General features: G+C 48.5%; 1 protein-coding gene across 1 annotated transcript; it reads left to right on the top strand.

The window, feature by feature from the left end:
* Positions 1-61: 61 nt before the first annotated feature.
* On the top strand, positions 62-14720 carry LOC141727960 (uncharacterized; the record flags this gene model as incomplete). The annotated part of the gene is given in 8 exon segments (XM_074534246.1): positions 62-378; positions 792-901; positions 1706-1839; positions 1956-2103; positions 6749-6890; positions 10007-10159; positions 12531-12639; positions 14621-14720. Coding segments are annotated over 8 exon segments (1155 nt in total), but the record flags the coding sequence as incomplete, so codon positions are not given.
* Positions 14721-15076: the final 356 nt, after the last annotated feature.

Genomic DNA, 15076 nt, shown 5'->3' with positions numbered 1-15076 from the left:
ATACGGCGTTTCTAGCGGGGCGTGGTTATGCAAATCATGCCTTTACCCACATTTCCCTGCGCCGCGCCGGAAGCAGAACCCGTGAGGGGAGAGGAAGAAGGCGGAAGTGCCGCCACAAAATGGCGGCTCCCGTTCTGCGGGTCCCGGGGCTGTTCCCGCCGCTCCGGGCCCCTCTGCGGGGCTGCCTCGGCCCGTGCCGGGTCCCGGGGAGCCCCGGGGCGGTTCCGGTCCCGGCTCCGGTTCCGGTTCCGGTGCCGGTGCGGGCCATGGCCGGGCACAACCGCTGGTCCAAGGTGCGCAACGTGAAGGGGCCGCGGGACGCGGAGCGGAGCCGCCTGCTGGAGAAAATGGCGCGGATGCTGCGGGCGGCGGCCAGAGGTGGCGCCGGAGTGTCGCGATAGGGAGGGGGGGTGAGGGGGACGCGGGGGTGTCGCGATAGAGGGGGGGGGAGGGGGTGGGGGTGCATGGGGATGTCGTAATAGAGGGGGGATATCGCGATATGGGGGGTGGGGGGGACAGGGGGAGGAAGGGGTGGGAGGGGAGCACGGGGTGTCGCGATAGAGGAGGAGGAGGGGCTGATGGGACACTGGGATGTCGCGATAGAAGGGGAGAAGGGGGTGATGGGACACTGGGGTATCATGATATTGGGATATTGGGGTATGGGGACATCGGGCTGTCGGGATATCGCGATATGGGGCTGTTGGGACACCGGGATATCGCGATATTGGGACACTGGAATATCGTGATATGGGGCTATGGGGACAATGGTCTATCGCGACATGTCCCGACAGAGGGCGGCGCGGATCCGGCGCTGAACCCGGGGCTGGCGGCCGTGGTGGCGCAGTGCCGGACACTGAACGTGCCCAAGGCCACCATCGAGGGGGCGCTGCGGTCAGTGCGGGTGAGTGACCCCTGAGTGACCATCCCTGAGTGACCACTGAGTGACCCCTGAGTGACCACTGAGTGACCCCTGAGTGACCAATGAGTGACCACTGACCATCCCTGAGTGACCACTGACTATCCCCAATCCAATGGGAATTAAACGATGATGTCATTGCCTCATTTGCATAACCACACCCCTTCACCATAAAAGGTCCCTGGGGCGGAGCTGAGAACAGTAAGGATGATGTAATGCTGTTAATTTGCATGGCCACGCCCCTTTATGCAAAACCAGGCTGGAGGTGGGGTCGTGAAACCACACAGGGTGATGTAATGGTGTTAATTTGCATAGCCACACCCACTTATGTAAATATTGAGCTGGAGGAGGGGCTGGGGAGTGAGAAGCATGATGCAATTGGGTTAATTTGCATAGCCCCGCCCCCTTTATGCACAAAGATGGGTGGGGTGGAGCCATAATGGTGATGTAATGGGGCTGATTTGCATAACCACGCCCCCATGGGGGGGTCAATGACTACTGAGTGGCCACTGAGTTGACCACTGAGCAATGGCTGACCACTGAGTGACCATTGAGTGACCATTCAGTGACCATTGAGTGACCACTGAGTGACCCTTGACTGACCAATGACCATTCTTGTGGACACTGAGTGACCACTGACCATTGACTGACCATTGAGTGACCTCTGACCCCTCTCTCCGGCCACAGGAGCGTCCAGCCGGGGCGGCGCCGCTGCTGCTGACCGCTCTGAGTGACCACTGACCATTGAGTGACCATTGAGTGACCTCTGACCCCTCTCTCCGGCCACAGGAGCGTCCGGCCGGGGCGGCGCCATTGCTGCTGACCGCTCGGGGCCCGGGGGGGTCACTCGTGCTGCTGGACGTCCGAACCGACAACGTCCGGCGGAGCCAGGCCGAGCTGCGGACACTGCTGCAACGCCACGGGTCAGTGCGAGTGACCGCTGAGTGACCACTGGTCACTATGGGGGGGGGTGAGTGCTGGGTGACCAATGAGTGACCATTGAATGACCACACTGACCACTGTCCATTTGGTCACTCAGGGCCACGCTGACCCCTGATGTCCACCCCGAGTTCCAGGCCGTGGGCGTGGTCCGAGTGTCCGGCCGGACGCTGGGCCTGGAGGCCGCGCTGGACGTGGCCGCAGTGGCCGGAGCCCAGGACGTGACCACGGCCGGAGACGAGATCCAGGTGGGTGGATGACCACAGCTGTGGTCACTCTGCGGTCACTCTGTGGATGACCACAGCTGTGGTCACTCTGCGGTCACTCATTGGATGACCACAGCTGTGGTCACTCTGTGGTCACTCTGTGGCTGACCACAGCTGTGGTCACTCTGCGGTTATTCTGTGGATGACCACTGCAGTGGTCACTCTGTGGTCACTCATTGGATGACCACAGCTGTGGTCACTGTGCGGTCACTCTGTGGATGACCACAGCTGTGGTCACTCTGCGGTCACTGCTTGAGTGTCCCCCTGGTGGTCATTGGTCACTTCTGGGGGTGGACAGTGACCGGTGACCACCCTGAGTGACCCCTTGACCACTCACTGACCACTCCCACTGACCCCTTGACCTTTCCATTGACCCCTTGACCACCCTGAATGACCACTGACCACCCAACTGACCCCTTGATGACCCCTTGATGACCCCTTGACCACCCCAATGACCACTCCCACTGACCACTGGTCACTTCCTGACCACTCCCACTGACCCCTTGACCCCCCCAAGTGCCCGCTGACCTTTGCCCTTTGCCCTGTCCGCAGTTCCTGTGCGCGCCCTCGGCCCTGGGCAGTGTCCGGCAGGGCCTGGTGGCCGCAGGGCTCCGGCCGATTGCGGCCGCCGTCCAGTTCCGGCCGCGGTCAGCGCTGGCCCTGCCGGACGGTCCGAGGGCCGCGGCCGAGCGGCTGCTCCGCGCTCTGGCCGAGTGGCCGGACGTCCACGCCATCGTCCACAACGTCCAGGACATCCCAGCGGTCACTCCCGGCGGTCACTCGGCTCCGGACACGGCTCCGGCCACAACGGAGGAACATCAATAAAGGTGTGGTCAAGTGGTCAGTGGTCATTTGGAGTAGTCATTCGGGGTGGGCAAGGGGTCAGTTGGTCATTGGGAGTGGTCAGTGGTCACTCAGGGTGGTCAAGGGGTCAGTGGGGTGGCCAAGGAGTGACCAAAGGTCAGTGGGATGGTCAGTGGTCATTCATGGCGGTCAGTGGTCATTCAGCGTGGTCAAGGGGTCAGTTGGGTGGACAGAGGGTGGTCAGTGGTCATTGGGGGTCATTAGTGGTCAGTGGGGTGGTCAGAGGTCATTGGGAGTGGTCAAGTGGGCATTTGGTCATTCAGAGTGGTCAAGGGGTTCAGTGGGGTGGTCAGTGGTCACTCACAATGGTCAGTGGTCATTCAGGGTGGTCAGTGGTCATTGGTCACTCAGGGCGGTCAGTGGTCACTCACAATGGTCAGGGGGTCAGTGGGAGTGAACAAGAAATGACCAATGGTCATTGGGGTGGTCAGTGGTCATTGGGGTGGTCAGTGGTCATCCCAGTGGTCAGTGGTCATTGGGGGTGGTCAGTGGTCATTAGGGGTGGTCAGTGGTCACTCAGGGCGGTCAGTGGTCATCCCAGTGGTCAGTGGTCATCCCACCCCCCCAATCACACCCAAACCACACCACAAAGTGGCCAAAGCCCCTCCGGCCACTCCGGCCAGCGGTCATTTATTGGTGGTCACTCGTCCGAGCCGGCCGGGCTGCCCAGGAAGAGGCCGGAGTGGCCAAAGGCCGGAGCGGGGCCTTCGTCCTCCTCATCCTCGTCCTCCTCATCCTCGTGGTCATCGTGGTCATCCTCGTGGTCATCCTCGTGGTCATCCTCGTCCTCCTCCTCCTCCTCCGGCCGCCCCGAGCGGTCAGCGCCGCCCTCAGGCCTGTGGTCATCTCCCGGCCGGAGCCCGCTTGACCACTGGTCATTCTTGGGGCCGACTGACCACTGGTCATTCTTGGATTCTGCTGACCACTGGTCATCCTTGGAGCTGGGTGACCACTGCTCGATCTTCACCTCCGCTGACCACTGGTCACTCTTGGAGCTGGGTGACCACTGCTCCTGTTTGACCTCCGCTGACCACTGGTCACTCTTGGGCCCTGCTGACCACTGGTCACTCTTCGCCTCCGCTGACCACTGGTCATTCTTGGATTCTGCTGACCACTGGTCATTCTTGGAGCTGGGTGACCACTGCTCGATCTTCACCCCCGCTGACCACTGGTCACTCTTGGAGTCTGGTGACCACTGCTCCTGCTTGACCTCCACTGACCATTGGTCATCTTTGGGCCCTGCTGACCACTGGTCACTCTTCGGCCCCGCTGACCACTGGTCATCCTTGGGCCCTGCTGACCACTGGTCACTCTTCGTTTCGGGTGACCACTGCTCCTTCTTCACCGCCACTGACCACTGGTCATCCTTGGGCCCTGCTGACCACTGGTCACTCTTGGAGTTTGCTGACCACTGGTCACTCTTGGATCCTGCTGACCACTGGTCACTCTTCGATCCCGCTGACCACTGGTCATTTTTTGGGTTTGCTGACCATTGGTCACTCTTCGATCCCGCTGACCATTGGTCATTTCTTGGGTTTGCTGACCATTGGTCACTCTTCTCCCCAACTGACCACTGGTCACTCTTCTCCCCCGCTGACCACTGCTCCTCCCTGGCCCCGCCCCTTCCTCCCCGGCCCCGCCCCCCGGCCGGCCGCGCCCTTTTTGGCCGCTTGACCTCTGCTGTGGCCGTGGCCGGAGGCGCCGAGTGACCACTGCGGTGTCCGAGCAGGCGTCCGAGCAGGAATCGCCGCTGACCCCTGGCCAGTGTCCACTTGGCCTCCAGCCGGGCCAGTTCGTCGCACAGGGCCGCGTTCTCCAGCACCAGCGCCCGGGCCGCCCGCCGCAAACGCCGCCAGCGCTGCCGGACGCGCTCGGCCGGACGTGGCCGGAGGGGCTGGGGCATCGTCCGGCCACAGAGTGGACACTGGTCCAAAAAAAAAAAATGGGGAAAATCGGTGAAAAAACGGTGAAAATCGGCCGATTTTGGGACTCACCGCGGGCGGAACGCAGCGGGCCGCACCGGAAGGGAGCGCGGGGGGAAGGGAATAGAAGCGGCACCAAGCGGAAGTGGGCGGTAAAACCGCAGCCGGCCGGAGGGGGAAAAGTCACAAAAAACGCGAATTTAAACCCAAAACTGCCTCTAAATCCGGCTTGACGTCACCATTCCGTCACGATTTCTCCTTTTTGGGGCTTTTTTTGGGTCCTCTTTCTTCTCCTTCAGCGTTTTGAGCAGCGGCTCCCGTTACGCTTAACGAGCCCTCAGCGTCTCTATGGTACCTTCCGCTCCGCGCCGCCATTTTGGCTTTCCCTTTGTGGCCACTTCCGGTTGGAGCCGCTCTGTCCCGCTCGGAGGACTCCCAACGCTTCTCTTTGATTTTCCCCAAAATCCCGATTTTTTTCCCCCCAAAAATTCCCGATTTTCCGCCAAATTTCCCCCAAAATCCCCAACTTTCTCACCAAAATTCCATAATTTCGTGAAAAATCCCAATTTTTTCATTATTTCCCCACAAAATTCCCAAATTTTCCCTCAAAATCCCCAAATTTCCCCCTCAAAATTGCCATTTTTTAAAACCCCCCAAATTCCCGAATTTCACCCCCAAAATTCCCGATTTTTTTTGGCTCCTCCTTTCCGGCTTTGGCCCCGCCCCCTTTGGGTGGGGGAGGGGGCGGGGCCTCCCCAAATTCCCGGGAAATCGCCCCAAAACCGGGTGGGGGAGGGGCGGCAGCGGGGCCATGGCGGAGGTAGGGGGGGGGGAGGGGAAATTGGGGAATTTTTGGGGGATTTTTGGGGATTTTGGGGAATTTTGGGAGATTCGGGAAAAGTTCGGAGCCACTTCCGGGTGGGGGAGGGGAAACTGGGGCGGATTGGGGAATTTTGGGGTTCAAAAAGTGAATTTGGGGCGGAATTTGGGGATTTTTTGGGACTTTTAAGTGAAATTTTGGGATTTTTTTGGGGGGGGATTTTTGGGGAATTTTTGGGACATTAAAGTGAAACTTTGATGCAATTTTTTGATTTTTATTTTATTTTTTGAGGGATTTTTGGGGGGGATTTTTGGGACTCAAAAGTGAACTTTGGCTGGAATTTTTTGGGGGGGATTTTTGGGACTTCAAAGTGAATTTTGGGGGGGATTTGGGGATTTTGGGGGTCTGAAAATGAATTTTTGGGATCCTGGGGAGAATCTGGGCTTCAGGTTCCAGAATGAATTTTGGGGCAAAATTTGGGATTTTTTGGGGTGGTTTTTTTTTGGGATTTTGGCCATTCCCAGGTGCATTTTTTGGCGGTTTTTTTGGGGGGTTTTTTGGGATTTTGGCCATTCCTGGGTGGATTTTTTCGGGGTTTTTTGGGATTTTGGCCATTCCCAGTTGCATTTTTTTGGCGGTTTTTTTGGGGGGTTTTTTTGGGATTTTGGCCATTCCCATGTGGATTTTTTTCCTTTTTTTTTTGGGTTTTTTTTTCGGGATTTTCACCATTCCTGGGTGGATTTTTTTGGGGTTTTTTTGGGATTTTGGCCATTCCTGGGTGGATTTTTTCGGGGTTTTTTTGGATTTTCACCATTCCTGGGTGGATTTTTAAGGGGTTTTTTGGTATTTTCGCCATTCCTGGGTGGATTTTTTCGGGGTTTTTTTGGGGTTTTTTGGGATTTTGGCCATTCCTGGGTGGATTTTTTCGGGGTTTTTTGGGATTTTCACCATTCCTGGGTGGATTTTTTCGGGGTTTTTTGCCTTTTTGACCATTCCCCGGTGAATTTTGGCATTTTGGCAGGGCCTGGTGATGGTGGTCACCGGGGGCTCGGGGTTCCTGGGCTCCCACCTGGCGCAGGTGCTGCTGGATTGGGAGCCGGAGCTTCGGGAGCTGCGAATCCTCGACCTCGAGCCCGACATCGAACTGGTCCCCGAGAGGCACCGTGAGCCCCCAAAAAACCCCCAATTCGCCCCAAAAATCCGCCCCAAAAAACCCCGAATTCGCCCCAAAAATCCGCCCCAAAATGGCAAAAATCCACCTCAAAAATCCCCCCAAAATTCCTGAATTTAACCCCAAAAATGCCCCCAAATTCACCCCAAAAATCCACCCCAAAATGCCAAAAATTCACCTCAAAAATCCGCCCCAAAATGCCAAAAATTCACCCCAAAAATCCCCCCAAAATTCCTGAATTTAACCCCAAAAATGCCCTCAAATCCACCCCAAAAATCCACCTCAAAATGCCAAAAATTCACATCAAAAATGAACCCCAAAATTCCCTGAATTCAGCCCAAAGATTCCCCCAAAACCCCCCAAATTCACCTTAAAAATTCACCCAAGTTCACCTCAAAATCTGCCCCAAAATGCCAAAAATTCACCTCAAAAATTCACCCAAATTCACCTCAAAAATTCACCTCAAAAAGCCAAAAATTCACCTCAAAAATCCCCCCAAAATTCCTGAATTTAACCCCAAAAATGCCCCCAAATTCACCCCAAAAATCCACCCCAAAATGCCAAAAATTCACCTCAAAAATTCACCCCAAAAATCCGCCTCAAAATGCCAAAAATCCACCCCAAAACCCCCAAATTCACTCCAAAAATCCACCTCAAAATGCCAAAAATTCACCCCAAAAATCCCCCCAAAATTCCTGAATTTAACCCCAAAAATGCCCCCAAATTCACCCCAAAAATCCGCCCCAAAATGCCAAAAATTCACCTCAAAAATCCACCCCAAAACCCCCGAATTCGCCCCAAAAATCCGCCCCAAAATGCCAAAAATTCACCCCAAAAATCCCCCCAATATTCCCTAATTTAATCCCAAAAATCCACCCCAAAACCCCCCAAATTCACCCCAAAAATTCACCCAAGTTCACCTCAAAATCTGCCCCAAAATGCCAAAAATTCACCTCAAAAATTCACCCAAATTCACCTCAAAAATTCGCCCCAAAATGCCAAAAATTCACCTCAAAAATCCCCCCAAAATTCCTGAATTCAACCCCAAAAATGCCCTCAAATTCACCCCAAAAATTCGCCTCAAAATGCCAAAAATTCACCTCAAAAATTCACCCCAAAATTCCCTGAATTCAGCCCAAAGATTCCCCCAAAATCCCCCAAATTCACCTAAAAAATCCGCCCCAAAATGCCAAAAATTCACCTCAAAAATTCACTCCAAAATTCATGAATTTAACCCCAAAAATGCCCCCAAATTCACCACAAAAATCCGCCCCAAAACGCCAAAAATTCACCTCAAAAATCCCCCCAAAATTCCTGAATTCAACCCCAAAAATGCCCCCGAATTCGCCCCAAAAATCCGCCCCAAAATGCCAAAAATTCACCTCAAAAATGAACCCCAAAATGCCCCAAATTCACCCCAAAAATCCACCCCAAAACCCCCCAAATTCACCCCAAAAATCCGCCCCAGAACCCCCCAAATTCACCTTAAAAATTCACCCAAGTTCACCTCAAATCTGCCCCAAAATGCCAAAAATTCACCTCAAAAATCCCCCCAAAATTCCCGAATTTAACCCCAAAAATGCCCCCAAATTCACCTCAAAAATCCGCCCCAAAATGCCAAAAATTCACCCCAAAATTCCTGAATTTAATCCCAAAAATCCACCCCAAACCCCCCCAAATTCACCTCAAAAATCCCCCCAAAATTCCTGAATTTAACCCCAAAAATGCCCCCAAATTCACCTCAAAAATCCCCCCAAAATTCCTGAATTTAACACCAAAAATGCCCCCAAATTCACCCCAAAAATCCACCTCAAAATGCCAAAAATTTATCCCAAAAATTCACCCCAAAACCCCTCAAATTCAGCTCAAAAATTCACCTCAAAATTCCCCAAATTCACCCAAAAATTCACCCCAAGTTCACCTCAAATCTGCCCCAAAATGCCAAAAATTCACCTCAAAAATTCACCCAAATTCACCTCAAAAATTCACCCCAAAATGCCAAAAATTCACCTCAAAAATCCCCCCAAAATTCCTGTATTTAACCCCAAAAATGCCCCCCAAATTCACCCCAAAAATCCCCCCAATATTCCCTAATTTAATCCCAAAAATCCACCCTAAAACCCCCCAAATTCACCCCAAAAATCCACCCCAAAATGCCAAAAATTCAACCCAAAAATCCCCCCAAAATTCAACCCAAAAATTCTCCCCAAAATCCCCGGAATTCAGCCCAAAAATCCCCTCAAAATTTCACCAATTTAACCCCAAAAATGCCCCAAAAATTGACCCAAATTTCATCCCAAAATCCTCTGAATTCAGCCCAAAAATTCACCCCAGAAATCTCCCCAAAATCCCTGAATTTATCCCCAAAAATCTCCCAAAATTTGCCCTCAAATCCACCTCAAAATGCCAAATGCCAAAGTCTAAATTCTAGGGGATTTTTGGGGTGATTTTTATTACTTCTTTTATATTTTAAGTTAATTTTTTTTTTAATTTTGGGTTAAATTTTGCAAATTTCGGTTCAATTTTATAAATTTCACCCTCGAGCCTCGCGGGTCCGGCGGTTCTGTGGTGATTTCGGGGCTCTGGGTTCCGTTTTTGGGTGGATTTTTGTTCATTTTGGGGCGGTTTTTTGGGTGAATTTTTGAGGGTTTTTTTTTTAATTGCTGGTTAAATTTCATAAATTTCGGGTTAAATTTCCTGAATTTCGTTTCAATTTTATCAATTTTATCAATTCACCCCCCTCAGGCTCGCGGGTCCGGCCGTTCCGCGGTGACGTCACCGATCTCGGCGCTCTGGGCGCCATTTTTGGTTCCATTTTTGTTCATTTTGGGGCGGTTTTTTGGGTAAATTTTGGTTTTTTTAATTTAAATTTCGGTTCAATTTCCTGAATTTCGGTTCAATTTTATCAATTTTATCAATTTTTACCCCCCCAGGCTTCCGTATCCGCCCTTTACGCGGTGACGTCACCGATTTCGGCGCTCCGGGCGCCATTTTTGCCTCGATTTTCTTCATTTTGGGTCGATTTTTTTTGTTTTTTTTTTTTAATTTCGGGTTCAATTTAATAAATTTCGTTTCAATTTTATCAATTTTATAAATTTCCCCCCCCAGGCTCGCGGGTGCGGCTGTTGCGCGGTGACGTCACCGATTTGGGCGCTCTCCGCGCCGCGTTCGGCGGCGCCGCCGTTGTTTTCCACAGCGCCGCCCTGGTGGACGTGTGGGGGCGCTGCAGCGCCGAGGCCGTGGCCAGAGTCAATGTGCTGGGTAAACTGGGTTATACTGGGTTGTAATGGGTTGGACTGGGTTATACTGGGTTATACTGGGAGGGGTTAATGGTTTATACTGGTTTGTACTGGGTTATACTGGGTTATACTGGTTTATACTGGGTTATACTGGGATATACTGGTTTGTAATGGGTTGGACTGGGAGGGGTTAATGGTTTATACTGGTTTGGACTGGTTTGGACTGGGTTATACTGGGATAGACTGGGATATACTGGGATATACTGGGATAGACTGGGTTATACTGGGTTATACTGGGTTATACTGGGATATACTGGGTTATACTGGGTTATACTGGGTTATACTGGTTATACTGGGTTATACTGGGATATACTGGGATATACTGGGATATACTGGGTTATACTGGGTTATACTGGGATATACTGGGTTATACTGGTTTATACTGGTTTTTTGGGATTTTTGGGATTTTTGGGGGAATTTTTTGGGTTTTTCAGGGATATTTTTGGGGTGATTTCAGGATATTTTGGGGGTATTTTTTGGGGATGTTCTTGTGGGAATTTTAAGATAATTTCCGGGTATTTTCGGCATATTTTTAGGATATTTTAAGGGTATTTTTAGGGTAATTTCAGGATATTTTTAGGGTAATTTCAGGATATTTTTTAGGATAATTTCAGGATATTTTGGGGCTATTTTTGGGGTAAATTCAGGGTATTTTTGGGGATATTTTCAGGATATTTTTAGGGTAATTTCAGGATATTTTCAGGATAATTTCAGGATATTTTTGGGGTAATTTTGGGGTGATTTTGGGGTTTTTTCAGGCACCAAGAACGTGATCAGGGCCTGCCAGGCCGGGGGGATTTTTGGGGGGGATTTTTGGGATTTTTTTGGGATTTTTAGGATAATTTCAGGATATTTTAGGATATTTTTAGGATAATTTCAGGATAATTTCAGGATAATTTTAGGATAATTTCAGGATATTTTTGGGGTAATTTTGGGGTGATTTTGGGGTTTTTTCAGGCACCAAGAACGTGATCAGGGCCTGCCAGGCCGGGGGGATTTTTGGGGGGATTTTTGGGATTTTTGGGGGGATTTTTTTGGGGTTTTTCAGGGATATTTTTGGGGTGATTTCAGGATAATTTCAGGATATTTTTGGGGTAATTTTGGGGTGATTTTGGGGTATTTTTTGGGTTAATTTGAGATAATTTCAGGGTATTTTCAGGATATTTTTAGGATAATTTCAGGATATTTTTGGGGTAATTTTGGGGATAATTTTGGGGGTATTTTTTGGGTTAATTTTAAGATAATTTCAGGGTATTTTCAGGATATTTTTAGGATAATTTCAGGATATTTTTGGGGGAATTTTAGGGATATTTTTTGGGGATATTCTTGTGGGAATTTTAAGATAATTTCCGGGTATTTTCAGGATATTTTTAGGATAATTTCAGGACATTTTGGGGATATTTTTGGGGTAATTTTGGGGTGATTTTGGGGTATTTTTTGGGTTAATTTGAAGATAATTTCAGGGTATTTTCAGCGTATTTTTAGGATAATTTCAGGATATTTTTGGGGTAATTTTGGGGTGATTTTGGGGCTTTTTCAGGCACCAAGAACGTGATCAGGGCCTGCCAGGCCGGGGGGATTTTTGGGGGGATTTTTGGGATTTTTGGGGGGATTTTTTTGGGTTTTTCAGGGATATTTTTGGGGCGATTTCAGGATATTTTGGGGGTATTTTTTGGGGATATTCTTGTGGGAATTTTAAGATAATTTCTGGGTATTTTTAGGATAATTTCAGGATATTTTCAGGATATTTTCAGGATAATTCAGGATATTTTTAGGATTATTCAGGATATTTTTGGGATATTTTTGGGGTAAACTCAGGGTATTTTTTGGGATATTTTCTGGATATTTTTTGGGGGATATTTTCAGGATATTTTGGGATCATTTTAGGGCTTTTTTGGGGATATATTTGAGATAATTTGGGGATATTTTGGGGTTAATTTCAGGATATTTTGGTGATAATTTCAGGATATTTTCAGGATGATTTCAGGATAATTTTGGGGATAATTTTGGGATAATTTCAGGGTATCTTGTGCTAATTTTGGTAATTTTGGGGATAATTTTGGGGGTATTTTTTGGGTTAATTTGAAGATAATTTCAGGGTATTTTCAGGGTATTTTTAGGATAATTTCAGGATATTTTTGGGGTAATTTTGGGGTGATTTTGGGGTTTTTTCAGGCACCAAGAACGTGATCAGGGCCTGCCAGGCCGGGGGGATTTTTGGGGGAATTTTTGGGATTTTTGGGGGGATTTTTTTGGGATTTTTTTGGGGTGATTTCAGGACATTTTGGGGATATTTTTGGGGTAATTTTGGGGTGATTTTGGGGCTTTTTCAGGCACCAAGAACGTGATCAGGGCCTGCCAGGCCTCGGGGGTGCCGGTGCTGATTTTCACCAGCAGCATGGAGGTCGTGGGGCCCAACACCCGCGGGGATCCCTTCGTCAGGTAAAACCCCCAAAAAACCCCCAAAAACGGCCAAAAACGGCCAAAAACACCCCAAAAATGGACTCAGCGCCCCCGAAAACCCAAAAACCACCCCAAAAACCACCCCGAAAACCCCCAAAAATCAAAATAAACGCCCCAAAATCAGAGTCAGAACCCCCGAAAAGCCAAAAAAACATCACAAAAAATGGCTAAAAACTCAAAAATCGCCCCAAAAAATGGAATTATTGGCCCCAAAATTTCACCCAAAATACCCAGAAAAATATCCCGGAATTTCCCTCTGAAATTCCCAAAAAATTCTCCAAATTTACCCCAAAATGACCCAAAAATGAGCCAAAATTATCCTGAAAATGACCCCAAGTTTTGGCCATTTTTGGGCAGAATTTCACCGAAATTTTTGGGGATTTTTTGGGGGATTTTCTGGGATTTTTGGGAATTTTGGATTCCCCAATTTTTGAGGTCATTTTTGGGGTGATTTTGGGGTTTTTGGAACACAAAATGGGGAATTTCAGGGTGCGATTTTGAGGCAATTTTGGCTTTTTTTGGGCAGAATTTCACCAAAATTTTTGGGGATTTTTTGGGGAATTTTCTGGGATTTTGGGAATTTTGGATTCCCCAATTTTTGGGGAATTTTTTGCATTTTTGAAGCCCCAAAATGAGGAATTTTAGTGTGGAATTTCGGGCGTTTCTTGGTCGATTTTGGCTGTTTTTGGGCAGAATTTCACCGAATTTTTTGGGATTTTTTTGGGATTTTCTGGGATTTTTGGGAATTTGGGATTTCCCAATTTTTGAGGTCATTTTGGGGTAAATTTTTGGGTTTTTGAACCCCAAAATGAGGAATTTTAGGGTGGGATTTTGAGGCAATTTTGGCCCTTTTTGGGCAGAATTTCACCAAAATTTTGGGATTTTTTGGGGGGATTTTTTGGGATTTTTGGGAATTTGGGACTCCCCAATTTTTGGGGATTTTGGGGTTTTTTGAAGCCCCAAAATGAGGAATTTTAGGGTGCGATTTAGAAGCAATTTTGGCCCTTTTTGGGCAGAATTTCACCAAAATTTTTGGGATTTTTTGGGGGAATTTTCTGGGATTTTTGGGAATTTTGGATCCCCAATTTTTGGGGAATTTTGTGCATTTTTGAACCCCCAAAATGAGGAATTTTAGTGTGGAATTTTTGGGCGTTTCTGGGGCGATTTTGGCCCTTTTTGGGCAGAATTTCCCCAAATTTTTGGAATTTTTGGGGGATTTTTTGGGATTTTGGGAATTTTGGATTCCCCAATTTTTGAGATCACTTTTGGGGAATTTTTGGGGTTTTTGGAACCCCAAAATGAGGAATTTTAGGGCGGGATTTTGGGCGTTTCTGGGGCATTTTTGGGCAGAATTTCACCAAAATTTTTGGGATTTTTTGGGGGAATTTTCTGGGATTTTTGGGAATTTGGGATTCCCAATTTTTGGGGTTTTTGAAGCCCCAAAATGAGGAATTTTAGGGTTGGATTTTGGGCATTTCTGGGCTATTTTGGCCATTTTTGGGCAGAATTTCACTGAATTTTTTGGGATTTTTTTGGGGATTTTTTTAGGATTTTTGGGAATTTTGGATTCCCCAATTTTTGAGGTCACTTTTGGGGAATTTTTTGGGTTTTTGAAGCCCAAAATGAGGAATTTTAGTGTGGGATTTTGGGCGTTTCTGGGGCTATTTTGCCCCTTTTTGGGCAGAATTTCACGAAATTTTTGGGGATTTTTTGGGATTTTTTTTTGATTTTTGGGAATTTGGGATTCCCAAAATTTTGGGGTCATTTTTGGGTTTTTTGAAGCCCCAAAATGAGGAATTTTAGGGCGGGATTTTGGGCGTTTCTTGGTCGATTTTGGCCGTTTTTGGGCGGAATTTCACCGAATTTTTTTGGGAATTTCACCGGGATTTTTTTGGTTTTTTTTATTTTTTTGGGCTTGCCCTGAATTTTTGGGGTGGATTTTGGGGTTTTTGGGGCGCAGGGGGGACGAGGAGTCGCCGTACCCGAGCCGGCACTCGGAGCCGTACCCGCTGAGCAAGGCCCCAGCTGAGCGGCTGCTGCTGGAGGCCAATGGAAAACCCGTGAGAAAAACGAGATTTTGGGGCAAAAAACGGGAATTTTGGGAAAAAATTGGGAGTTTGGGGGAAAAAATTGGGAATTTTGGGAAAAAAATTGGGATTTTTTGGGGAAAAAATTGGATTTTTGGGAAAAAATTGGGATTTTGGGGTCTAAAATTTGAGATTTGTGGTAAAAAAATTTGAGGATTTGGGTCGAAAATTGGGGATTTTGAGGTCAAAAATTGGGGATTTGGGTTAAAAAATTGGGGATTTTGGGGTAAAAAATTGGGGATTTTAAGGTCGAAAATTGAGGATTTTGAGGTCAAAAATTGGGGATTTAAGGGTGGGAAAATTGGGATTGGGATGGGGATTTGGGTTAA

Source organism: Zonotrichia albicollis, unplaced genomic scaffold (genome assembly GCF_047830755.1).
Source record: "Zonotrichia albicollis isolate bZonAlb1 unplaced genomic scaffold, bZonAlb1.hap1 Scaffold_422, whole genome shotgun sequence".
NCBI lineage: Eukaryota > Metazoa > Chordata > Aves > Passeriformes > Passerellidae > Zonotrichia > Zonotrichia albicollis.
Note: the sequence above shows the minus strand (reverse complement) of the source record. Positions and strands in the feature narration are given on the sequence as shown.